This window comes from Oryza sativa, chromosome 6, assembly GCF_034140825.1.
Source record: "Oryza sativa Japonica Group chromosome 6, ASM3414082v1".
In the NCBI taxonomy this organism is placed as follows: Eukaryota; Viridiplantae; Streptophyta; class Magnoliopsida; order Poales; family Poaceae; genus Oryza; species Oryza sativa.
In genome coordinates, this window is record NC_089040.1 from 20,905,901 (window position 1) to 20,931,887 (window position 25,987).

A 25,987-nucleotide genomic window follows, 5' to 3' on the forward strand; every position below is an offset into this window, starting at 1 on the left:
TTCAGACCCGACTATATAAAAATACCAAATCGCTACAATCACAAAGTCAGTTAATGGCCAGAGCTGGATTAAGTGAAACGTTCAGTTCATCCCGGCACCATATAAAGAACCAGTAAAGATAGTATGATAGACCGACCTTTTTTCTCAAATACTCCCTCCGTTTCAAAATATTTGACACCGTTGACTTTCTAGTACGTGTTTGACCATTCGTCTTATTCAAAAAATTTAAATAATTATTTATTCTTTTCATATCATTTGATTCATTGTTACATATACTTTCACGTACACATATAGTTTTACATATTTCACAAATTATTTTGAATAAGACGAACGGTCAAACATGTGCTAAAAAATCAACGGTGTCAAACATTTTGAAACGGAGGGAGTATATTGAAACTCCTATTTAAGAAGACTGAATTCTTGGCCCATCCAACATCCAGGAAAGAGATACCATCCTGGGATTTAAGTGAGAAAGAAAGAAAAAAAATTAAAATAAACCAGAATTTATGGATTATACCCTAAGCAAGTGTCAATTGTAATACTAGATGTAATACTAGATGTTTGGAAAAATATTTTCTTCCCCCCTCCCTCCGCTCCTTATCACGATGAAATTTTTTTTAAGAGCATCACCAAGAGATTATATATAATCTCTCTAAAAATTTGTTTTATGCTTTCTAAACTAAAAATAGAAAGTACAAAAAAGCTTAACTCTCCAAGAGAAACACTAAATTTTATCTTAAAAAAATAAAAGTGAGCATTTCTATCAAACTACCAACAAAATTCTCAGTTTTCCTCCATCCGTGTGAAATAGATCATGCGGTCCTTATGGCCCTCAAAATCAGTTTTGAGGATAATATTGGAGTATTGTTGGTGATACTCTAACCCCTAGGTTTGTGTTTTGGAATGATATACAGGTGGGGAAGCTCTCCCCTGGTGATTTGGTCAAAAGAAATTGTTTCCTCCATTTCCTCCTCAGCACCTCAAGCTTTATATTTATCCATCGCAGCTATCTCACTCGTTTCGTACAACAGCCAAAAAGTAAAAATTGAAACGGGGGCTTCCCTCAGCCGTTCATCGCCCCTTTGTCGTCTCAGCACTTGCTGTTAATTGTATACCCCACTTGGCCGCTATCTTTGACAGGTTACCTCTGACAATGACACCCCAAATCGTCATTATCCTCTCGGCGAAACCTCATTATCGCCGACAGCTCACAACGCCGATGCGACCTCGTGCATCTCCTTGTTGATGCTTAGTATTAGCGTGTCCTAATCACCTTGCTTACGTGGCACTTGCCGATTCCTCACTTAATCTTAATCCCTCGAATTTGTTTTTTTTTCACCGCATTTAATTAATTTAGCTTGCATTTCAATTCAAATTTAAGTTGATTCGTTGACTTGTTCTTTGCGCGATTAGGAAAAGGGGATTTAGCTGTTGGTGTAGTGGGTGGAAGGCTAGAAGGCGATGGGCGCGGTGGATTCCTCGAGGTGAGGAGGAGGTGATGTGCTCGGCGGCGACGGCGGCGGCGGCGCGGCGGCGATGGAACTCCCGTGGCTGGATCTGCCCTTCACGCTGCTGACGCTGCTGCTGGCGACGCGGCTCGCCTACGACTACTACGGCGTCGTCGCGGCCACCTTCACGGGGAGCTTCTCGCTCCAGATCTTCCTCTTCTACTGCTTCGCGCGCTGGTACCGCCACACCATCGCCGCCCGCGCCGCCGCAGACGCCGACGGGGATGGCGGCGGCGGCGCGGTGGCGGATGAGGAGGCGGCGCCGCCCGTGCTGATCCCGCTGCTGGAGGGCCGGGGCGGTGGAGGCGGGGGCGCGGGCGCGGCGTCGTCGCTGGCGAACCGGTGCTTCGCCGTGGTGTTCATGGTGTTCGTGCCGCTGGTCATCGTGGTGTTCGAGCGGAGCCAGGCCGACGTCGTGGCGTACGCGCTCTGCCTCGCCAACATCCTCGTCATGGTCGTCTGGCTCTCGCCCGACGCCGCCGCGGACCCCGCGTCGGCGGCCAAGTCGTTCCTCCGCCTCAGCGACGACGAGGACGAAGGCAGCTGCAGCGGCAGCGGCCACGGCGCCGCCGAGGACAAGTGCTGCGTCTGCCTCGCCGGGATGCGGGAGGCGCAGGCGCTCCGCGACCTCCCCCGGTGCGGTCACCGCTTCCACGCCAAGTGCATCGGCAAGTGGCTCACGGCGCACCCGACGTGCCCCGTCTGCCGCACCACGGCCGTGCCGCCGCCGGCGCCGCTGCCCGCCAGCGGCGACCATGCCGACGACGCCATCACCCCTGTCTAGCTCTGCACATAGTCTGACAGACAAACTCAGGTAAATTAATTTCTTGTGCTATTAATCTGTAAAATTGTTGGGAAATTTTTTTCTTGAAGATGTTGTATATAGATATATAGCTGTATGAATGAATTGCCTCCAATTTTTCATGCATCAATTGGAAAGAATGGTAAGTAGTAGTAATCTGTAAATTCTTTTGTAACATTGCTCTATGAAGATTCAAGATTGTGATAAGAGTTGCCTTGCTTGTTCCGTGAAAGGCACAATCATTGTGCATTCGGTTCAGAAAAGAGGGGATTCTCTTGGATGGTGACTGATAGTGACTATAATGAATTGCAAAAAGGAAATTATAGATAATTTGTCATGCATGCCTTATATTGCGAAATCATAACAAGAAGAAACCAATTATAATCCACGAAGAGTCATCACAAAAAAAATAAAATAAAATAAAATCCAAGAACAGAATGTGTTTAGCATAATCAAAATTCAAAGGGGAGTAGTGTGTAAACCATAAGAAGAATGTTTGTGTTCTGAAAATCATTTCAGGCATCATCTCACTCGGACATAGATTTTGAGCATGAACACACCCCGATTGATGTTGCCGGCAAGGTATCATCAGAAAGGAACAGGAGGATTAAACTGTTTGAGCAAGTGACCACTAATCCACTAATTAGCAACACACAAGAAAAAAAAGGACGTTCTTTTTGTGTTAAGGTAATTGTCTTGTTGAGCACTGATGGCGTTGCATCCGGCCGCCAAAGAAGACGTTGGATCTCTCTCATCATGTCTGGCCATCCGACATTGAGATGTAGTCACATCCAAATGATTTCGAGCTTATTTTATTCGTGTATTCCAAATTGTTTTGTCATGAAACTAATATCTGGTACACATGTAAAGAATAATACTATTTCGTAGGTTGAACCTGAACCGGCTTGTTAGTTGTACCATCCTAAGGAAACGATTTCCCAACTGAATTGGTAACTTAATAAGGAAGACAAGGACATTAGTTAGTGACTTTAATTTACAAATTAAAACCCTATTAAATGTCATCATTCACTCTATCGATCTTGTCGCCATACTACTTTTAAGAGCAGGTACAATAGCATGTTACTCCCTCCATCTATTTTTGATAGTCATATTTCATCTTGGCACATAGACCAACGATAAGTGATTCTACTTATCATCTATTTAAACATGCTACTAGTCATCATCGTGAACAAGCGATTCATTAATATTTATATTTCTCGATGCCCATGTAGCCAATCTTGTGTGGAGGAATAGAGAATCACGCATTAAATTCGAGAAAGACATTAAGATGATAGATTGTTGGATTGAAATATGCCTTTAAAAATAGATTTTTCAGATTTGGAAATATGACTATCAAAAATAGATGGAGGGAGTATTAGCCAGCTGTAGCACGAACTCCAAGACACAATGCGTATATGACAGGTGGGACCATATAATAATAGTATATTAAGTAAATATTGTACGAATTAGTTATTAGATTGGTTATAAATGAATTGGAGCTAGTAGTGGGCTATAATATTAAACTTGCTCTAGGGGGAGAAACTAGCATGAATCAGCAAGACATTTTAATCAGCAAGGCATTAAAATGTAGGATTGTCTTTTTAATGCTCGCCAACTGAGCTTTATGCTTTTAACCTCTGCTCAATAGCTATGGTTTATTTGGGTGTTTAGGGGAGTTTTAGATTCTGAGAAGCAGCTGTTTGGTAGCCAGCTTTTAAGAATCTGAAAAAGCTCTGAAACCCAGCTTGTACAGCTTCTGGCTTCTTAGTTCATTTTTTAGAATCTATAACTACAGATTCTCAAAAGCTGTGGACTGTTTGGGGGCAGCTTCTAGTAGAAGCAGCTTTTGGGAAAAGCTGCAGCTAGGACAAGCTCCCCCAAACAGGGCCAAATTTGTGTCAGTGTTCTCTGTTCTGTGCCCATATATACTCCATCAGCTAATGGTGGGAGTAAATACTGACAATTTACATTTTTCACCATACACAACTACAACTAATCCCTCGTATTAAAGATAGACCAACTTTTAGAGTTGAAAATATATTTTTTTAGATAATGGATTTTCATTAATCTAGCCTCTATATCCATGAAGGATATACACAGCGAAAATGATAAAAGAGAATTTAGACTTACACCTCAACAAAGAGGAGAACACACAACCATAAAAAGAAAAACCTACGAACTAGGCATATCCTTGCTTCCCAACATCCTCTCCTGAAACGGTCAGATTTGACGAGTGGAAGTCGTCTAGATGCCGCCATCCCTAGTGCGTCGTCGCTACAAATCTCCGCTGGTGCCATCTTCATCCGCTTCAGGTGAGTTGACGCCACGCACCATCAGTTTAGCCCACCTTCAACCATTGTCGTCCAGCTAGAACTAGCCAACCAGACGCGAGGTGGTAGGATCCACTTCCACTTTGTCGGATTCCTATGCCTCTGCCGTCCATAGGGCCGCCATCGTCGTCAGAATCCTCCTTTGCCTCCTGGACTCCTAGGCCGCCACCTTAGCTGGAGTCCAATGTCGCCGCCGACGAGGATAACCTCTTCCGTCTAGACTCCCAGGGCTCCGCTGCCCCTAGGGCTGCCGCTGCCAACGAGATATGTCTCCTCCTCGCCGAGGATCTTGCACTGCGCTCAGGCCACCGCCGTCTCGGATCACCACTGCCCTAAGGGCCACAACCGCCGCCACCACTTAGGATGTCTTCCGCCCAGACTCCCAGGCTAGGTCGTCGCTGCCTACGGGACCACCTCCACCAAATCCGCCTTCTCCCTGCCAAGGATTGGCCATCGATGCTTAGGCCGCCGCTGTCCTCCGCCGTTGCTGCCGTCGCTGCCGTCGCTGACACCTCGCCGCTACCCATCACCCTCCCAACCACCTCAACCCGCTCGGCCAGGCACGATCGCCCGCCACCGCGACACCTTCGCTGTCCACCTCCCTGCGAACTCCTGCGTCGCCAGATCTGGGGACTGAGGTCCCCGCCAAGGAGACGAGGAGACGTGGAACAACCCCACCGCTGCACACCTTCCACGCAGCTGCTCGGCACCCAGCGTCCTGCTTAGGCAGCGGCAAGGCAGCAGGGACGGTCTGGAGCGAGGAGATGAGTAGTAGTTGAAAATATATCCTTAAATAAACTGATTCTTACATTCTTGCCTACCATCAGTCTGTAAATAAAAAAGTTATTTCTTTAATACACCACACCTACCTATTAACCAATACATTTTTCTCATTAACTGAGAGCACTGCAGTCATTTGTTTTTTCCCTTGAATTCTTCTTAAGATGCTAAGGTTTGAGTTTTTTAGACAAGGGAGTACTTCTAAGGGTAGGATGTAGAGTTTTTTTCTTTCTGCCTTATACTCTTTTCGATGGGTTTCATCAATTCAACTTATTGTGGGCTTTGCTAAAATAATCCCCACTACACGACCACTTTGACCTTCTTTTTTTTTTACTGTACATGGCTTTTCTCTTTTCTAATTCAGGCATGGAAAATGACTCGAATGCTCTTCGGTCAGCAATCAATTTTCCAAGTTGCTGCTAGCGTTTGTTCTCCTGACCGCATTTCTCCGGCAACCACTGCTCATGCTCCCAGAACCCAAGCTGTTTGTGCGTCTCCACGGTACGTATTATTACATCCCAAAATAAATAAACTTAGTAAGGGATATAATATATCCAAACACAATACTAGTTTGTTTATTTTGGAACGTAGAGGTACTCGTCATCCGCGTGGTCGGTGAAATCTTGTAAAGTCATTTCCCGAGCCTGAAATTAGAAAACGAAAAGGAAAAGAAATAACAAAAAACAAAAAAAAAATCACAGTGGTCGAAAAGGTTAATGCATAAATATGAGCCAAACTTGGCCCATCTCAACTGAGCCGGTCAGAAAATAAAGGAAAAAGTACATGGAAAGTCCCTCATCTTGTCATCGGATTATAAAATCATCCCCCAATCATAAAACTATATATATATATATACTATCCCTTAACTTCATAGAGGATTTTGACCCCGGTTGTTTCTAACATAGCAGCCGAGTCACAGTGGGCTCACGTGGGCCCCACATGTCGGTGAACCCTCATCCTCTTCTTCCTCTCCTCTCTCTATCCTCTCTCTCCCTGCAACAGGCGATAGGACGGAGCGGCGGCGCCCGGAGTAGGCCGGCAGAGCGCCCCCACCAATCCCACCTCCTCCAGCATCGGGGATGGCTTTATCTGTGAGGCCGGTGCCGACGGCTTGGCTGTGCACCAAGGCGTCCGTGTTGGCTGCTGCGCGGCAAGGTTTCACACCAATGGGAGTTGTGGCGGAGGCGGGAAGTGGTGGGCGCCGCTGCTAGGGTGGTCGGGACATCCAGACTACATCAACACGCAGCCGGCGCGAGGAAGGAGGCGCGACCGTTGATGGGGAATCCGGTGGGGAGTAGAGGGAATCCGCGTGTGCTAACTTGCTGGTCCTTCTCCCCGTGCGCCGTCATCGAATCTGCTGGCGAATCACCGCGCGGTGGCACGGAAGTGCGGGCAGCTATGAAGGGGGTTACCTGGGAGGCGCTGTCGGCGAGGTAGATGACGACCTAGTGCGAGATGAGTGGATGGCCTCCACCACTGTGCGGACCTATCTCTCCATTGCGTAGTCGCGAGAAGTTTCTCTATGCCTATGAGGGCTGAACTCCCCCGCCGTTCGTCGCCCTCATCGACGTGCAGCCATGGCGCCCCCGATAGCCCCGTGGTCCGAGTGTATGCTCGTCCTCCCTACCACCACGGCTATAAAGCTAGCACGCATGCGCACTCCATGTCGCCACCACCACGCTATGCATTAACCGCCGCTACACTGTCCGCTTCCAATCCACCACCTTCAGTGCTCAATCGACCAAGCCGCCACTACCCCCAAGCTCCTTGTCCCTCTGTGACCCTATTTCACTCCTCACCAGTGCCCAACGACCACCGCCGCCATTTTCTCTAAATCCGGCCACCACCGCCACTCCAAATCCCCAAATCTGGAGTCTCATCGCCTCCACGCTGAGCGCCCAAGCTGCTCTTTGGGCCACCGCTCGCTTGCACCTAGGGGCCACTTCTTCAAGCCCTACCCAGCCACTACCCTTCATCGCCGGAGTCGCGACCACTGAGAAGAGGAGCAAGAGAGAGACAGAAGAAAGGAGAGGATGATGACGTGTCATACTGGCATGTGGGACACACGTCGGTCCCAAGCTGACTCAGCTGCCACGTCAGACAAAACCGGGTTCAATACCACATAAGGACCCAAAGTGAACCGATATTTTAAGTCAAGGGATCCTATATATCTGGTTTTTTGGTTGAGGGATGATTTTGTATCTCAGTGACAAGATGAGGGACCTCATTTGAACTTTTTTCTGAAAGTAAATCATAAAGGGGATAAGTCTATTATGCCTCCCTTATGTCTGGCTCGAGATTGAATCGCCTCCCTCAACAACAAAACTGTATATAATGTCTCCCTAAGAGAAGCATACATGTTGTAATCGTATGACGACTTAGCATAGGTGGGTGAGAACAACTACTAGTGCTATCCAGCCGAGGGCCCGTGTACCCCTCTAAGGCTCTAATAATACACTATAATATGTTGGAATCAGGAAGGAGTGCTCGTAATCAATATCTGGGAAGTAGGCTTCGACTTAACCTTGTTACCAAATAACAACTATCTTGTATAAGTGTCATCTTCATGTTTGAATTTTCTATGCATTCTTCCACATTTGATTACCAATGGTGATTTTAGAACTATTTCAGGATCGTTTTATAACCACTACAATCAGGAAAAAAAGAGAGGAAAAACTCAACCAGCTCATCACGAGCCAACCACACACCGATGGCGCCACCATACACCACTGAGAAGAAGACCTAGCACCAAGCCGGCCGCCGCTAATATTCTCCTGATTTTCTATGTTTCCTCGTAAGGCCCTGTTTAGTTCAGAGGTGAAAAGTTTTCGTGTGTCACATCGGATATATGTACACACATTTAAAATATTAAACGTAGTCTAATAACAAAATAAATTACAGATTCCGCCTGTAAACCGTGAGACGAATTTATTAAGCCTAATTAATCCGTCATTAGCAAATGTTTATTGTAGCACCACATCGTCAAATCATGGCGCAATTAGGCTTAAAAGATTCGTCTCGCAATTTACTCGAAATCTGTATAATTAGTTATTGTTTTCTATATTTAATACTCCATACATATCAAATATTGTGACAGGGTGAAAAGTTTTGCTTTGGGAACTAAATAAAGCCCAAATCTATTTTCAGGCAGATTGCATGTAGAGCCTATATTGTGTCGAGCCTATAGAAGGAATAAGTCCATTTTACCTCCCTCATTTCTTGCCCTCTGTCGAATAACATCCCTGTATAACAACTCCCTTATCTCCGAAAACTGGTGCAAATCGACTCCCAAGGTAGTATTGGGTCTAGTTTTAGCTTATGTGGCATCCACATGGCATCTAAGTGGCATTCACAGTAAAAAAAGATTAGGTGGGATCCACATGGGGGCCCTCCTATCACCCCTCCCTCTCTCTTTCATCTCCTCCTCTCTTACAGCCTCACGCCTTCCATCGGCTCGAGCGGCGGTGGTGGGGGAGGAGCTTGTCGGGAGGCCGTGGCCGGCCTGGCGCAGGGGAGGAGCTCGCCGGGATACCACGACCGGAGGGGCGCATGGGAGGAGCTCGCCGGGAGGTCACGGCCGCTCGGACACGGGGGAGGAGCTCGCCGGGAGGCCGCGGCCGGCCGGGCGCCGGGGAGGAGCTCGCCGGGTGGCCGCGGCCGGCCGGGCGCCGGGCAGGAGCTTGCCAGGAGGTCGTGGCTAGCCGGACGCGGGGGAGGAGCTTACCGGGTGGTCGCGGCCAGCTGGACGCGGTAAATCTTGTACTCTCCGAACGCTGTCGCCGTCCTGCTCGCCACGAGGTGGTGGTGGTGGTGCCACCGCAGGTGCCGCCTTCTCCCGCCGGCCGCCAACGCTCGCTGCATGCTGCCCGCATCTGGGGAGAGAGAAGGGAGAAGGGAAAGGAGACACGCTGCACGCCGGCTAGAGGAGTCGAAGAGATAGAGAGGAGGTCGCAGAGGATCCACCTGGATGTCGCACTCTTTGACTTCCCACGCCGTGGACCACCGACGTTGCCAGGCCGCTCGGCATCAAGGCGGCACAGTTCTCCATCTCCGGCGCGTTCATCATCGCCTCCGCACACTGCCTTCACGGCGATCGCTAGACCATCGAGGACCCCATGTTGACGCCCATGGGGTTTCTGCCGTCGTCGTTGCTCGCCACCGTGCGGGCCAGGCGGCGTTGATTGAGGAGGCGGCAAAGGACAGCAACAAAGAGGACTAGATGCAGAACGCCGCCGCTAGGCGCTAGCCCCCTCCCAACCTGTTGCGTGCGCTCCAGCTGCGGCGGGATGCGGAACGTGGCCGCCAGCGCGCCGCCACCATCTCGAGTTCGGCATCCTGAGGAGCTCGGCGTCGGGCGAGAACGATGATGACGAGGAGGAAAATGCCACCCTGTCGCCACGCAGCACCAGCAGCCGGCTGGCTGACATGTGGGTCCCACCTGATTACTCAGCCATTCAACGGGTCAAAGATGTCACGTGGGACAAAACCGTCTCCGAAACCGCTTGGGGAGTCAATTTGCAACGGTTTTGGCAGTTGGGGGATGGATTATACCCGGTTTTACGGTTGAGGGATGCGATTTAACCAAGCGCAAGAGATGAGGGAGTAAAATGGACTTATTCCGCTATAGAAACACAACCTGGGCTAGCTCGTTCGTTGACAAGGCCACGACTAAAGCCGAGGCCCATGATGGCCCACGCAACAGGAAAATCAATCTGGACCGTCCGTGCGCGCGTCGCCGTGAGCGTGAGCCTCACGAGCCGTCGGATATAGGGAACAAACCTAGCGTTTCCGTTCTCCATCGCCTCCTTCCCCCTCGGCTCTTCTCTCGTGTTCTAGGGCTCTTGCGTTGTCGGTCGCTTCCTCTTGCATGATAATGATCTTCTGATTGGATTGCGTCTTTCTTTCTTTTGTTGTAATGCTGCTATTTCTAGCGGGTTGGATTTGATTTTTTTTCCCTCACTTTCAAATCTCTCTTTTTTTCTTTCTCTGTTTGTTTTGCGGGTGTTTGTGGATTGGTTTGGCTGGAAGGAAGGTGATGCAGATGAGGAGACGCAAGATTTAATGGGTAATTTGCGTCTGAGGCATCTCTGTGATGTCACACCCTTTTTCACCTTGAAGATATGATGCATCTAAAAATCTTCTGCCTCGTTATTAATTTTCCTGAATTACGCTTTGCTTTTTAAAATTTTGTTCTTTTTCTTCGGTGAGAAAAAAAAACCTTTCTAGATGCAGTTAGGGGGTTGGATGATATGATGATCAAATTGTTTCCCTATTGGTTTGATTGGCCGCTATGATGGCCTCAAATTGTATTAGCTCTATCTGATCATCTTCCCCCACATCCACATTTTTTGTGTTGTTTTTCCGTCTCCTGTCTTCTCGTCTCTTAGATCCTTGTATTTGTTGAAAAACTTTTTTAGATACTTTTAGTTCATTCCAATTTCTTCTTTTAGGTCCTTCTAATTGCTGATTTTAAATCCTTTTTGTGTTTCAAATGCCGCTCAATATCGCGCGAATCTTTTAATAACGTCGTATTGGTTCAAGTAAAATTGCTTAAGTTGAAATGACAGCATCCACTTATCTAGAAGTACTTACCTCATAAAAAACTCAATTCTGACGTCCGTTCTGAAAATGATCTCATAAAAAAACTAGTTCTGAGAATAAATCTGCATCTTTATGATGGTAAAACTGAACAAAATGTAAATTTATTCTTAGGATCTGATTCCGTTTGGACAGAGAGTCTAATTGACTTAAGCAATTTTTATATAAGAAAGGAAAAATAATCTGAATTTGAATTAGACTGCGAAGGAAATTATATCTTTTACTTTCTCTATTCTAAAATATAAGGCACGCCTTATATTATGAAACGACTTTAAAAATTAGTTGCGCCCTATATTTGTATGTGCTCCCAATTCGTATAAAAAGTCGTATAATAAGAAAATTCGTATGTGCTCCCAATTTGTTGATCACTCAGCTTGCTGCTTGAGATGTAAGCTGGGCACAAGACAAAATTGATTGGTTTTACAACCCTATAATCTCAGTCTTATACAATAATCTCAGTCTTAACCTTTTCTGTCTACCCTTTGAAAATTATATAAATATTATTTATTTTATGACTGGTTTTATCTTAAAAAACTAGAATCCTAATTTATACTTTTACATATTTATACTAAATTTTAATAAAACGTGAAACATTATAAAAAAATTTGGATGAGGGAAAATTCTGATGAGGAGGGTTTATTGGGCCAGCTGATAGCCTGATACGAGGACTACATTCTTTTTGAACGACTGAGGACTACATTCATAACTGCGACGATGTATGGTGTTGATGGGTCGGTCGTCGGCGCAGGTGCATAACACTTGGAAAATTGGACGCGACTACAGGCAGCGCAGCGAATGCACTCGTTAGTGCTAACCAGTGACCACTCTCTTTTACCCAAAATAATATTCAATCCACAAAATTTATACCTATTTCACATTTAAGTTTTTCTAAATAAGTTGCTTCTATTCGTAGTCTTTTATGTATTCAAAACTTAAATAAAAAGATAAATTAAATGTTTTATTAGAACCTAATGAGTTATCTGAATACTCATTGGTTGTATGCTTGCATTCACTCTTTAATTTTGTAACATCCAAGATGATTTAATTTCCCCTTGATCTTGGTGATAAAAGTAATATGTGTAACTTTTGTATATGGAGGGAGTACATGTTAGTGCTAACCAGCGACCACTTTTTTTTTTTACCAAAAATAGTACAAGGTGTATTAACTCGTTACCCTTCTTACTAAAAGTAGTAGCACCTGCCACTTGCATCCTTATTATCCATCTAAATTTTAAATAAAATTTTCTCTTAAATTACTTATATGATATACGATCCGATTACACCGTTATGTTAAATCTGTACAACAAGATCTTACATGATTATATTATGATGAAAAAAACATTTATGTTTATAAATTACTTTTATTATATACTAAGTTACTTTTATCATACATATAAATTACTTTTAGATTTGATTAAATTACGTCCTATATATTCATAATGCTATAATGTGATTACTTTTATTATTGTTTTTAGTCAATTTCATAATTTATGCTGATTAATTTAGTTTCTATATAGTTATGTTTGTATCCCTACAACGGACGTCATGACAAGGTTAATTTCTTTTTTTCTTAAGTTACTTCTGTAATATATGTAAATTACTTTTAGACTTTATTGAAATTACTTTTATTTGTCTAAGAAGTAATTTAGTGAAATCTAAAAGTAATTTAGATATATTATAAAAGTAATTTGTAATTTTTCATCGTAATATAATCATGTGAGATCTTATTGTAAAGATTTATTTGTAATAAACATAATGGTGTAATCGCATTGTAGATTGGATAAGTAATTTGAGAGAAAATTTTATAAGAAGGGAAAAAAGACATGGATGCCTAACACTCTGATGCTTATCTCAAATTCTAAATTCTGATGCTTCTTGACTAAATCGGATGGCCGCGCTAGGCGTCGCAGCGTAAGACCAGATCGAGAGGCATCTCGTAGTCTCATTATATATTTTACGTGGAAAATTCCCTGGCAAGGCTCTTCTCTCTCTCTCTCTCTTTTTAAAAAAACTTACTCCCTTCGTCTCAAAAAAAACCTAACCCCGTACTAGGATGGAACACATCCTAGTATATGTCCAGATTCGTTGTACTAGGATGCGTCCCATCCTAGTATGAGGTTGGATTATGTCTGATGCGTAGGTTAGGTTTTTTTTGATGGAGGGAGCACGTGTTTAAAGACAATGTACATGAGTTACATCCCAAAAGGGTAAAGCTGTGAGAACAACTAATTTAAAGAAAAACCCCTGAGTAACATATGCAAAGGACTTAAATAGCTAGATACATAAAAATCAATCAAGTCGTTGCAACGACCACATCGGTAATAGGCGTATCCTTATGCATGGCAACGGCACTAACAGAAAAACCATGGTTAGCTGCAATGAGTAGAGACAAGAGCATACGCAAAGGGACCTCTTGACAAAGGTTAAAGCCACCTTGGTCCATAGGAGAAATTATCAGCTAACTTTTGTAAAGCTATCATTGAAGATGAAGCAGATGATCACCGTAGGTGTGGGAGACTTGTTGGAGATGAGAAACAGCCGGTGCAACCTTTTGTTCGACGTGCTAGAGGATAAGCCCTCAACCCTAAGTTAAACAGCAAAACTCTCAACTAAATGGTGTTGGAGGTGAACCCAACATCCACCGGATTATAAGACGATGTCAACAAGAAGCCGAGATTCGTCATGTCCGTCAAGCAGAGACCAGAAGAGTCGAACACCGAAGACCCTCTAAAGCTACACAAATAATAAAAAGACAAGGCTAGATCTAAACCTATCTTGAGTTGGACCCCCTCCCCCTCCACGCGACAATTGAGAGGCAGTTGGAGAAGGAAGGGAAGGGGCTAGGATTGGAGCTTTTTTTTTTCCACCCGCTTTTTGTGAGGGACTTCATGGTGAAATGATCCTGATGAGTCTCTTCTCACTCCCTATTTCTCCCCGGATTTAACCAGAATAATTAACTATTTGCCATTCTTATGAGTGGTTCTAAAGAATGTCATTAGATCTATATTATAGATGATGAGTAGCAAATTCTTAATTGACGAATCTTAAAAGTGTCAAATAATTAAATGTCCTGTTTAGCCGCCTCCAACAGAACGGAGCGTACATCAATCTCTCGCAACTGATTTCCCTCATTTTGGGGTTCTCCTTTCATGCGTATCACCACCGGCGCGACTTGCTTGTTGTGTTGGTGGGATCACTTCTTTTCCTCTCACCTGTTCTGCATTTTTCTGTAGCACAAAAACATTTAAGATTTTTTTTAAAAAAAACCCTACGCCTCGAAGAAGCCATTACTAGTATTAATTTCTTAACAACAACAATATATATTTTTTAGATAATGGAATTACTGGTATTAATTTCTTAACAACAACGATATATATATGATGTCTTGATTTCCTTTGGACTGACCTGTGTCTCATACAGTACTGTACTAACACTGATTGCACTTAACGTGGATAAGTCAAGATAGAGCAAGATCGGGCGAGAACCTTGAGGCATACATGCTTCTTGTATGTATCCAACGTTGATCCATCCTAGGATTTGGTTTGGATCAAACAAAGCATTTGTAAATTTATCAGACTTCTTATATGTATATATCCAGTTAATTAGTTATCAACTCCGTACGTGTCGTGCAGTAAATAAGGTTTAGGAAATTAGGAGGGAGGGGGATTTGTGCTCTAGCTAGCTGCTAGATGGAAGTGACGCCGCGCCACCATCCATGATGATCCCGAGAGCTGAGTTCAATTACCGCGCGCTGGTCGTCGTCCTCCCCGCCGGCGCCGTCGTCGGCGTCATGCTGTACCTCGCCGGAGCACGCTGGGTGCTCCTGCTCCTCGCCGCGGTCACGGTCCTCCTCTGCCTCCAGCTATCGGCCAGGGACAACGCCGTCGATGGCGCCGCCGCCGCCGCCGCTGCCGCAGGCCCAGCTCAAACAGCTGATCTCCCGCTGCAACAGCCGGCGGCGCTCCCGCGCGAGGCGCCCGCAGAAGGTGATCTGCGTGGGCTTGGCGCGTCGTCGTCGCCGGTCTTCGTCGTCGCCGTCCTGCCGGCGTACGCGTGGAGGAAGAAGGCCGCCGTCGACGGCGACGACGGGGACGGCGAGTGCGCGATCTGCCTCGGCGAGGTGCGGCGAGGGCAGGTGGTGAAGCAGCTGCCGGCGTGCACGCACCTGTTCCACGCGAGGTGCATCGACAAGTGGCTGATCACGTCGCAGGGGACTTGCCCGGTGTGCCGGACTCCGGTGGACTCCGCCGCCGCCGCCCTGCAAGCCGTGAGAGTTGCCGATCAGCCACCGTAGGAATCGTTAGGTCTTTTTTAAGACCCAGGTGCATTTGCACCACATGATGTGCATCAATATTCGAACGTACATCCCGGGACTTCTCGGCTGTCTCCACAAGTGACCAGTGTCTTGTACTATAATTTAGACTTAATCTTGTTGCTTATCTTTAGTGTGAGTTGTAAATTAGTGCGTGCACGAGTTAGCTTGATCAAGAAAGTGTTAGCCTAAAACCGGAAGACGTTGGCCTAACCGAGAGAAAGCCTTAAGCTCAAAAGCCGCTCAAGAGGTGAGAGACTCCCCCCACTTTAAAGTTGGTTTAACTCCCCCTAAATAAGTAATGTGTGACTATTCCTAACAATCTTTCCTGTCATACATTGGTGTCCCTCAGCACTGACCGGCCCCACACACGGGCACATACGAGACTCACACCTGCGGTCACTGACCGACCCAGCATATGGGCACATACGGGCCTCACACCTGCAGTCTACTAGGCTTTGGGCTTACACCATCCTAAGTGTACACAAGCACTAGAGATTGTGGGCTTAGCTATGATACCATTTGTTAGCCCAAAACCGGAAGACGTTGGCCCAACCGGGAGGAAGCCTTGCTACACCCCAAAAGATAGCTCAAGAGGTGAGAGACTCCCCTATTTTTAAGTTGGTTCAACTCCTGCTAAATAAGCAATGCGGGACTATTCCCAACACTATATGTAAACCTAAACATTACTGCGGGAGAATCATATGACAAAAATAGTAGATATCAGTTGTAAAATTTACTTTCTTACTTGCCATATCAATTTTCTTTTATATGCTATCTTTTACCTTGAAATTATGTAGAAGTTATAAATGATTGTGATGTATAGTGTGTTTTTTCATTAAGAAGAGGAGCAATTTGCACTCTTGACAGATTATCTCAAGACTAAAAATAATTAGGATGATATGGCTTCATTAAAAAAAGATATAATTAACATTAACTGCACTTCCGTAGTAGCTATAGGGATGAACTTTATCTAGGATTCCTATTTCTGTGGGTGTACCGAAATACATGAGGTGGGTGATAGGTCTCACAGGGTCACATCTCACATTTGTCCGAGAGTACCAAGACTAGGTGGTGTTTGAATCTCCTGTGAGACTAGGTGGTGTTTGAATCTCCTGAAGATGAAGATAAAAATAAAGATTAACTGTTTCACGCAAAACGAGATGTTAATAGCGTATGATTAATTGAGTTTTAATTATTACAAACTTAAAAAATAGATTAATCTGATATTTTAGAACAACTTTCATATAAAAAGTTTTCGCACGAAACGCACCGTTTAGTAGTTTGAAAAGCGTGCCACGAAAATCTTCATCTTCATCCAACTCATATTAGAGAAATGAACAGGACCTCTGAGAGTCGACTTCCCAAGGCCTCTCTTGTCCCTGACTCCCGAGCTTTAGTGTGCTGTACTACACTTCTACTTCTACATCTTTTGATTTCTGTGATTTTCATGCACTACAATCAAACGATCATTCCTATAGTATTGTTTTTTTTTATCCATGTCACTCTAATCCTATATTTTTAGTATTCCTGTATTTTGAGAATCCTAATTTACAATATAACCATAGAAAAAATTCAAATTCTTGTTTTTTCTGCATTCACTTTTTAATAGAAATGTATATTTTAGTCCTATATTTGTTCACTGCGGTAAAATATGATATTAGGCTCTTACTCGTTTATTATTTGGTATAATTTACATCTCATTGTCAACGAAATTATATTGTTATAAGTTTCATTGTAACTTTTTGATGTGACCATCATGTATATACATGCAATCAAGCATGAGAAATGTAAAACATTGCCAAAGAACGCATCGGGTGAATGGAGGATCTATAAGATATTAAAAAAGTCCAATAAGTTTTGGAATCCAGTTCGGCCTCCGTAGATAGCAATGACTTCAAACGGACTTAGCGTCTTCATGCCAACTCCGATTTGGGTGATCTTAGACTTAATGGAAAGCTTATCTCGCTAGCTTTGAAACGCATCCAGTCTCATGTCCAAATTCCTTCCGAGTCAATGGGAATCGTCAAAACAAGAAAGTGATGTTGCTGAAACCGAACTTGGGCCTTGGGCCTTGTACTAGACTAGACCCATCTTGGAAGTATCTCCCTCCACCTCCACGAATTAGCATTTAACCCTAGATCTATTTTCTTCTATAAATATCTATGCACACCCTCTAAAACAATTAGGTTTTGTTTAGTTAAATTTTGCCAAGTGCCATTCACCTTCTCTAGTCTTCGCACGAATAGTCGGCGACTATAGATTCAGAGTGTGTTGATTTGCCAGGTCGATTAGATCTACCACTTCAATCATAACTATTCCTTTATGCTTAATCACCTATTCGCAATATTTAGATTGCATCTTATCTTGTTCTTGCAGTGTTCTCTCGTTTGCATTGCAGGGATCATCAACCGCGCATCACGGTTGGTGCGGCATCGTTTGTGATGTAGCAATTGCACGGTGTCCTGAACTTGTTCTAATTGGTAGCCACATCGCAAACTTCGCACTCGATCAAAGCGTCATCACTTTTGTCGTTTTGGAATATAAATATATGAGGTATATCCCATAGTTGTTTAAATTCCTGTCTTATTGAAAATTATTGTGAATATGAAAAATATAAGTATATTTAATAATAAAATAAGTCATAATATAATAAATGATATTTACATAGTAACTTTTCAATTAGACGTGGTCAAAATCTACCACGTTAAATATTTATGACCGATGGGAGTAGTTTGCTAGCAGATAGGGACAACCGAGCTCCGGTCATACCCACCAACCGAGCTCCGATCGAAGTTACATATTATTTTGAGTAAATTACATTCATCCTAAACTTGAGAATGTGACGTCTAAGTTCAATAACTTGGTAAGTGGGTGCGCTTTAATACACGAATTTGATAATTTAGTATTTTGGTGCAATTAATAGCTTCGCTAGATATGTGCTATTTTGGTTAATGAGTGCTATGTAAGTTTTTTCACAATGTTAATATGTCATCACATAGTAACCCCGTAGATATAATCCTACAATGTTTGATGTAATCTGTAAGAATATATTGCTCACCTAATTTGCACCATTGATTTAGATATTTTTTCTCCATCTCGAATACCAACTAGAAAATTCCTACGCAATAAAATTTGTTTGACTTTTAATTACTAGAATGACAAAACAAAATATGCTTGTACAAATCTACATAAGTATATTAACAATTGAGTACATATAACCAAAAATACTAAAAGTAATTAACTTTTTACACCACTTCTCAAGTTATTATATCAAAATCACACCCGTCTTTCAAGTAGTTGTACTCATAAGCTTATTTATTAAGTTGTACCCATTTGACAAGTTGTTGTTCTAACATACTCATTTCTCAAGTTTCTACACTAAATTGCACAAACTTGCCAAGTTAATGTACTACAAATACAATTTACTCTATTATTTTCACTAAGTAACACCACATGCTTAATTAACTGTAATTTTTATTTAGTTTTAGACTGCAATTTGAGGCATCCCATTTTCAGATTGGATGATCAACAATATTAAGGGTTTAATTAAGTGGATCGACCCATAAATCCACTTATAAATTAAATAGCGGATAACCTTGCGTACTTCTATTTTATTATTTTTAGATATTTTGAAGAGAGAATTGTCATGAAAGACCACTTTGCCTCTAGACACGCCATAGACAAAACGACATTGTTGTGGTGTACTTGGAAAAGACCACGTTTGTTGCGCGTCAATCGCATAGCAAAACTTGCGCGTCAATCTAGATTTGGTAATTAAGCAATAATCATTCATGTACACAATGTACGAAGTTACACTGGTGGAGAAACCATCTTTCGTCGGTCGGCCGATTTCCACAATAGTCCCGGATGCAATAAAAACCGGGGCTAAAGATGATCTTTAGTCCCGGTTCAAAAGGGAAACGGGCATATTTGATCTTTAGTCCCGGTTTGTGTTACCATCTTTAGTCCCAGTTCGAATGCTGTCAGGACCTGTCAGGCCCCCCCGGGATCTTTAGTCCCGGTTGGTAACACCTTTAGCCCCGGTTGGTGCTACCAACCGGGACTAAAGTCCCACCCCTATATATATGTCTTCTTCCTCCTCCAGCTGCCCGAGCAAGCTTCAAAATTACTTCAAAAAAGAGGGGAGGTCATGCCAAAATTTCTATTGAATTTATTTTGGTGATTACATACAAATCGGAGGTGCCTAAAAGGTTTGCAACTTCATCCTCCAATGTTTTTTTTGTCATACTACATTTGCACCTATGTTTTGCACACTTTTTTTTGTCTCCAAAATTTAGTTGTAAGTTGATGAGAGAGAAAATGTGTGTGGGGAAGAAAGAATATATAGAAATTTAGTTCATTTGCTAAACAAGGTTTTATAAAATAGTTGAGAAGGAAAACTCTAGTGAAAGTTAATCTTAAATAATAGAAAACAAACTAAAATGAAAATTAAAAGAAGTAAAACACATTAAAATTAGTTTAAAACTTTACAAATAGTTTTTAAGAATTATTTGGTGTAATATTTTATGATTTTTGTATGAATAAAGATATCTTATAATTATTGTATGACTGTCATTATTGTAAGAATAATTATTTGTGTGCAGTTTTTTTGACTCATGTAGATGGATCGGCAATGGATGTACGCTGACCGGCGGTCCAAAGAGTTTATTGACGGCGTGCACTATTTTTTGAGAGTGGCCGAAGCTAACAGGCAAAGGGGTTTTATTTGTTGTCCATGCAATAAGTGTAAGAATCAGAAGGAGTATTCTGCATCCAGGACTATTCATTTCCACTTGTTTGAGTCGGGGTTCATGCCAAGCTATAATTGTTGGACATCCCACGGAGAGCAAGGTGTTGAAATGGAAGAAGATGAAGTGGAAGACGACAATATTCCGGACTTTGCTCAGTATGTTGGATTTGAAGGAAATCAAACGGGCGAGGAGGAAATAGCTGCTGATGGTAACGACGTTGCGGATGATCTTGGTCAGATGTTGCAGGACGCCAGGGAGGACTGCGAAAGTGAAAAGGAGGCCCATAAATTGGACAAGATGTTGGAGGACCACAGAACTTCGTTGTACCCAGGTTGCGAGCAGGGGCACAAAAAGTTGGATACCACTCTGGAGTTGTTGCAATGGAAGGCAAAAAATGGGGTTAGTGACAAGGCATTTGGCGATTTATTGAAACTCGTCAAGAACATTCTTCCGGGGGGAAACAAATTGCCCGAGACAACGTACGAGGCTAAGAAGATAGTCTGCCCGTTAGGACTGGAAGTTCATAAGATTCACGCATGTCCGAACGATTGTATCCTATATCGCGGTGAGGAGTATGAGAACCTAGAAGCATGCCCTGTTTGCAAAGCACTACGATACAAGATTAGACGGGACGATCCAGGAGAAGTTGACGGGCAGCTAACAAAGAAGAGAATTCCTGCTAAGGTGATGTGGTATTTCCCTATAATACCACGGCTAAGGCGTTTGTTCAGGAACAAGGGGAATGCTAGAATGTTGCGATGGCACGCTGAAGAGCGTCAACAGGACGGGATGCTGAGACACCCCGCCGATGGTTCGCAGTGGCGAAACATCGACAGAAAATTTAAAGAATTTGGAAAGGACGCACGAAACATACGGTTTGGTTTGAGTACGGATGGCATGAATCCTTTTGGAGAGATGAGCAGCGGCCATAGCACTTGGCCCGTTACGATGTGTATCTACAACCTCCCCCCTGGCTATGCATGAAGAGGAAGTACATAATGATGCCGATTATTATTCAAGGCCCCAAGCAACCTGGTAATGACATCGACGTGTACCTAAGACCACTGGTCGAAGATCTTAAACAGTTGTGGAAGAAGGAAGGTGTCCCCGTGTGGGACGAGGACAAACAGGAGGAGTTTAACCTACGAGCGCTGCTGTTCGTAACCATCAACGATTGGCCTGCACTTAGCAACCTATCCGGACAGTCCAACAAGGGGTACAAGGCTTGCACTCACTGTATGGATGAAACAGAAAGTACGTATCTTAAGCACTGTAGGAAGGTTGTATACATGGGTCATCGTCGATTCCTTGGAGCAAACCACCCGGTACGGAAGAAAGGCAAGCACTTCGAACATAAGGCCGACCACCGTACGAAGCCTAAACATCGCAGCGGGAAAACAGTGTTTGCTATGGTTAAAGATCTTAAAGTAGTGTTCGGAAAGGGGCCTGGAAGCCAGCATATAGAGAGCGAAGATGGTCACGCAGCGATGTGGAAAAAGAACTCTATATTTTGGGAGTTACCATATTGGGAATTCTTGGACGTACGCCACGCAATCGACGTGATGCACCTCACTAAGAACCTTTGCGTAAACCTTCTTGGCTTCCTAGGTGTATACGGAAAGTCGAAAGATACACTGGAAGCACGTAATGATCTGAAGCATATGGAACAACGCGGCGACCTTCACCCGGAACCAAAGGAGAAAGGAAGCCATTACTTGAGTCCAGCCAGCTACACTCTTAGCAAGGCAGAGAAGGAAAGTATGTTTGAATGCTTGGAGAGCATAAAGGTACCGTCTGGATACTCCACGAATATCAAGCGAATAATAAGCATGAAGGAGAAGAAGTTCACAAACCTAAAGTCTCATGACTGTCACGTGTTGATGACACAACTGCTACCAGTTGTAATAAGGGGTATCCTTCCAGACAATGTCCGGGCAACAATAACAAAGATATGTGCATTCATGAACGCAATTTCGCAGAAGGTCATCGATCCGGATAGATTAGAAGCCCTTCAGAATGAAGTGGTGCAATGTCTCGTCAGTTTTGAGTTGATATTTCCACCTTCATTTTTCAATATAATGACGCATCTGCTTTGTCACCTTGTGAAAGAGATCCGTATTCTCGGGCCTATGTACCTACACAACATGTTTCCTTTCGAGAGGTACATGGGCGTTCTGAAGAAGTATGTTCGTAACCGTGCTCGTCCAGAGGCAAGCATCGCCAAGGGTTATGGAACAGAGGAGATCATCGAATTTTGCGTAGAATTTATCGAAGACCTTCGCCCAATCGGGGTACCTGAATCACGCCATGAAGGGAGACTACGGGGAAAGGGAACTCTCAGAAGGAAAGCAATAACAACGGTAGACAACAATTTATTCCGTAAAGCCCATTTCACTGTTCTGCAACACTCTTCATTGGTAGCTCCTTACATCGAGGAGCACTTGGCTCTAGTTCGCGCCAGGAACATCGGTAAGTCCGATGCATGGATTACACGGCATCACATTGATACTTTCCCCGCGTGGCTACGACAACATCTCATGGGTAACGAGTCGATCAACCAACAACTTGCCTTCCTGGCGAGGGGACCGTCTGGGTCGATCGCGACATTCCAGGGATATGAGATCAATGGGTACACATTCTACACGAGAGCCCAAGACATGAAGAGCACGAACCAAAACAGCGCTGTTCGTGTCGATGCCATGGGACACGATGGAACAACTGCCACGTATTACGGTGCTATCGAGGACATATGGGAACTTGACTATGGTCCTCTCAAGGTTCCTCTGTTCCGGTGCCAATGGGTTAGGTTGACTGGTGGAGGCGTAATGATTGATGACAGTGGGATGACAACTGTTGACCTTAACAAGGTTGGATACTCGGACGAACCTTTTGTCCTTGCCAATGATGTAACGCAAGTCTTTTTCGTGAAGGACATGTTTAGCAAAGGAAAGAAGGGCAGAGGGCCTGATGAGCCTAAGCGTCAAGTGGTTCTCCCAGGCAAAAGAAAAATCGTCGGAGTTGAGGACAAGACTGACGAGGATTACGATCAGTTGGATGGGCAACCCCCTTTCACGGTGACGATTGACCCTAGCATCCTCCTATCAAACGAAGACACCCCTTACTCACGCAGCGATCACAAGGAGGGAACAATAGTGAGGAGAAAGTACGTGCCGTAATTATTGTGTACACGATGTAAACTATTTTGGATGTATTGATTATCCATATAAATCAATTGATGTATGGCATATGTTAATTACGCACGATTATTAGAGGTTTCAACAAGTTTAAATCATGTATATGCTAGTTATATGTGATACTTACAATTTTTAAAAGTTTTAAATCACACAGGTGGCAATTTTATATGTATGTTAATTAGAGTTTTTAACATTTAATTTACTAGCATTCATATGCTAATTATAATTGACTAGAGGATTTTTAAAAGTTTTAAATCACGCAAGTGGCAATTTCATATGTTAATTAGAGTTTTTAACATTTAATTTACTATCATTCATATGCTAATTATAATTGACTGGAGAATTTTTAAAAGTATTAAATTTAATATATTTTTAAAACTATCATTCATATATTAGTGTTTTTCACAATTTAATTTACTATCTTTCATATGCTACTTATATATGACTATTCCAATTTTTAAAAGGTTAAAATCATGCATGTGGCATTTACATATGTTAATTAGAGTTTTTAGCATTTAATTTAATATAATTCCTACGCTAAGTACATATGATGATTACATTTTTTATTAATTTTAAATCATGCAGTATGTACATACATATCTTAATTAGAGTTTTTACCAATATAATAATATCATTCATATATATGCTAAGTATATATGATTATTGGAATTTTTATTAATTATATTTGCTTATTACGATTTATCCACTTAATTTATTACAGCCAAAAATAATTTTTCGAAGTAATTGTCATTAATCTTTGTACTTTAAATAATGTTAATGCATTAACTTCTATTTTATAAACACATATGTAAGCGAAAATCATATGCAGTGCTATAATCTTTAGTCCCGGTTCTTAACCCTAACCGGGTTTAAAAAGAATTTCGAAATAGCGGGAAAAGATATTTACTCCCGGTTGTTGAGAACAACCGGGACTAAAGATATCTTTAGTCCCGGTTGTTGAGAACAACCGGAAGTAAATATCTTTTCTTTAGTCCCGGTTGTTCTCAACAACCGGGAGTAAAGATCTTTCTTTACTCCCGGTTGTTCTCAACAACCGGGACTAAAGATATCTTTAGTCCCGGTTGTTGAGAACAACCGGGAGTAAAGATCCAGGGGTATATATATTCCCGGTGCGCCCTCGTTTTCTTCACCAACACTTAAACGTTTTCGGCCGATCGATCTCTCTCGGCCTCTCTCCTTCGCCGCCACTGCCTAGGGCAAATCCCCACGCCGACGCCGCCGTATCTCGCCGTCGTCTCGAGCTCGTCGTCCTCGCCGCCGCCTCTGCCTCCTCCGCTGCCGCCGCATCTCTGGGGTGAGAGCCGCCGCCGCCAGATCTCCCTTCATGCATCTCGATCTCTCCGATCTCAATCTCTCTCCGTCGCGCCGCCCGCCACGAGACGCCGCGCCACGACGACGACGCGCCACGCCGCCGCCTTCGACGCCGCGCAACGCCGCCGCCGCATGCCAACGCCACGCCGCCGCCGCCGTCGCCACGCCGCCGCCGCCTTCGCCGCCGCGCGCGCAATGCCGCCGCCGCCACGCCACGCCGCCGCCGCCACGCCACGCCACGCCACCGCCGCCACGCCACGCCGCCGCCGCCACGGCCCCACAACGCCACGCCGCCGCCGCCGTCGCCACGCCACCGCGCCAACCGCCGCCCCGATGCCGCCACACCGCCGTTAACGAACGAGAACGAGAACGATCGAACGAACGAGAGCGAGAACGAACACGTCAACGTACGTTGCCGCGACAACGTGAACGAGAACGAGAACGATCGAACGAACGAGAGCGAGAACGAGAACGATCGAACGAAGACAAACGAGAACGAGGGAACGAACGTGAACGAGCTAGGGAACGTGAACGAGCGAACGAACGAGGACGAACGTTAACGTGAAATGCAATATATATATATATATATATGTATATATATATATGTATATATATATATATATATATATATATATATGTATATATATATATATATATGTTACTTCGCATTTATCCTAATACATTTTTTTGTATCTTGCAGAAAAGACGTGTTGTCGGAGTCGTCCGTCAAGCCTGAGTGGAAGAGCTAGCCCTAGAAGGAATTGGAGCAGGCAAGTGACGTAATAATATAAATGATTGTTATATTTGTAATGCAATTAATTAAGATTATTAGACCTGTAATTAGACTTATCATATAAGATTGTGTAGTGTTCTAATATTATTTGAGTTTTAATATAAGATTATTTTATTGCAAATTAGACTTAGTATGACATTATTGACTACGGAATTGGTGCGACTCCTAGCAATTGACTATTGTAGTCTTAATTAGACTTAGCATATACGCACGAAACACTTAGCATACATTACTATTTTAGTCTTAGCATGTAATATTATTTGAGTTTTAATATAATATTACTTTATTTGTAATTAGACTTGGTATGTAATTATTGACTACGGAATTGGTGCGACAAGTAGCAATTGACTATTGTAGTCTTAATTAGACTTAGCATATACGCACGAAACACTTAGCATATACATGACTATTTTAGTCTTAGCATGTAATATTATTTGAGTTTTAATATAAGATTATTTTATTTGTAATTAGATTTAGTATATAATTATTTACTAGCTAGGGTTGTATAATATACGTCACCTAGACTTAGCTTATATCACGATTTGTAATTAGACTTAGCACGTAAGGTTGTGTAGGGTTCTAAT

General features: G+C 43.5%; 3 protein-coding genes, 1 long non-coding RNA gene and 2 other non-coding genes across 6 annotated transcripts; all 6 read left to right on the plus strand.

Moving 5' to 3' along the window:
* Nucleotides 1-1,407: 1,407 nt before the first annotated feature.
* On the plus strand, nucleotides 1,408-2,612 carry LOC4341214 (E3 ubiquitin-protein ligase Os06g0535400-like). Its single transcript, NM_001421613.1, has one exon. The coding sequence runs from the start codon at nucleotides 1,537-1,539 to the stop codon at nucleotides 2,290-2,292; it is 756 nt and encodes a 251-aa protein (NP_001408542.1). The 5' UTR covers nucleotides 1,408-1,536; the 3' UTR covers nucleotides 2,293-2,612.
* A 3,168-nt stretch (nucleotides 2,613-5,780) lies between these two features.
* Nucleotides 5,781-8,479, plus strand: LOC136356946 (uncharacterized). Its single transcript, XR_010742033.1, has 2 exons — nucleotides 5,781-5,921; nucleotides 8,052-8,479. It is a non-coding gene; the product is annotated as an uncharacterized lncRNA (long non-coding RNA).
* Nucleotides 8,480-10,452: 1,973 nt separating this feature from the next.
* Nucleotides 10,453-10,552, plus strand: LOC112939505 (small nucleolar RNA Z101). The gene has a single exon (XR_003243219.1). It is a non-coding gene; the product is annotated as a small nucleolar RNA Z101 (small nucleolar RNA).
* Nucleotides 10,553-10,662: 110 nt separating this feature from the next.
* On the plus strand, nucleotides 10,663-10,749 carry LOC112939449 (small nucleolar RNA Z102/R77). The gene has a single exon (XR_003243163.1). It is a non-coding gene; the product is annotated as a small nucleolar RNA Z102/R77 (small nucleolar RNA).
* A 4,059-nt stretch (nucleotides 10,750-14,808) lies between these two features.
* On the plus strand, nucleotides 14,809-15,412 carry LOC107275500 (RING-H2 finger protein ATL39). The gene has a single exon (XM_015786862.3). The coding sequence runs from the start codon at nucleotides 14,809-14,811 to the stop codon at nucleotides 15,310-15,312; it is 504 nt and encodes a 167-aa protein (XP_015642348.2). The 3' UTR covers nucleotides 15,313-15,412.
* Nucleotides 15,413-19,970: 4,558 nt separating this feature from the next.
* On the plus strand, nucleotides 19,971-23,245 carry LOC107281394 (uncharacterized; the record flags this gene model as incomplete). The annotated part of the gene is made up of 4 exons (XM_015787406.1): nucleotides 19,971-21,003; nucleotides 21,105-21,643; nucleotides 21,785-22,557; nucleotides 22,666-23,245. Coding segments are annotated over exons 1-4 (2,925 nt in total), but the record flags the coding sequence as incomplete, so codon positions are not given.
* Nucleotides 23,246-25,987: the final 2,742 nt, after the last annotated feature.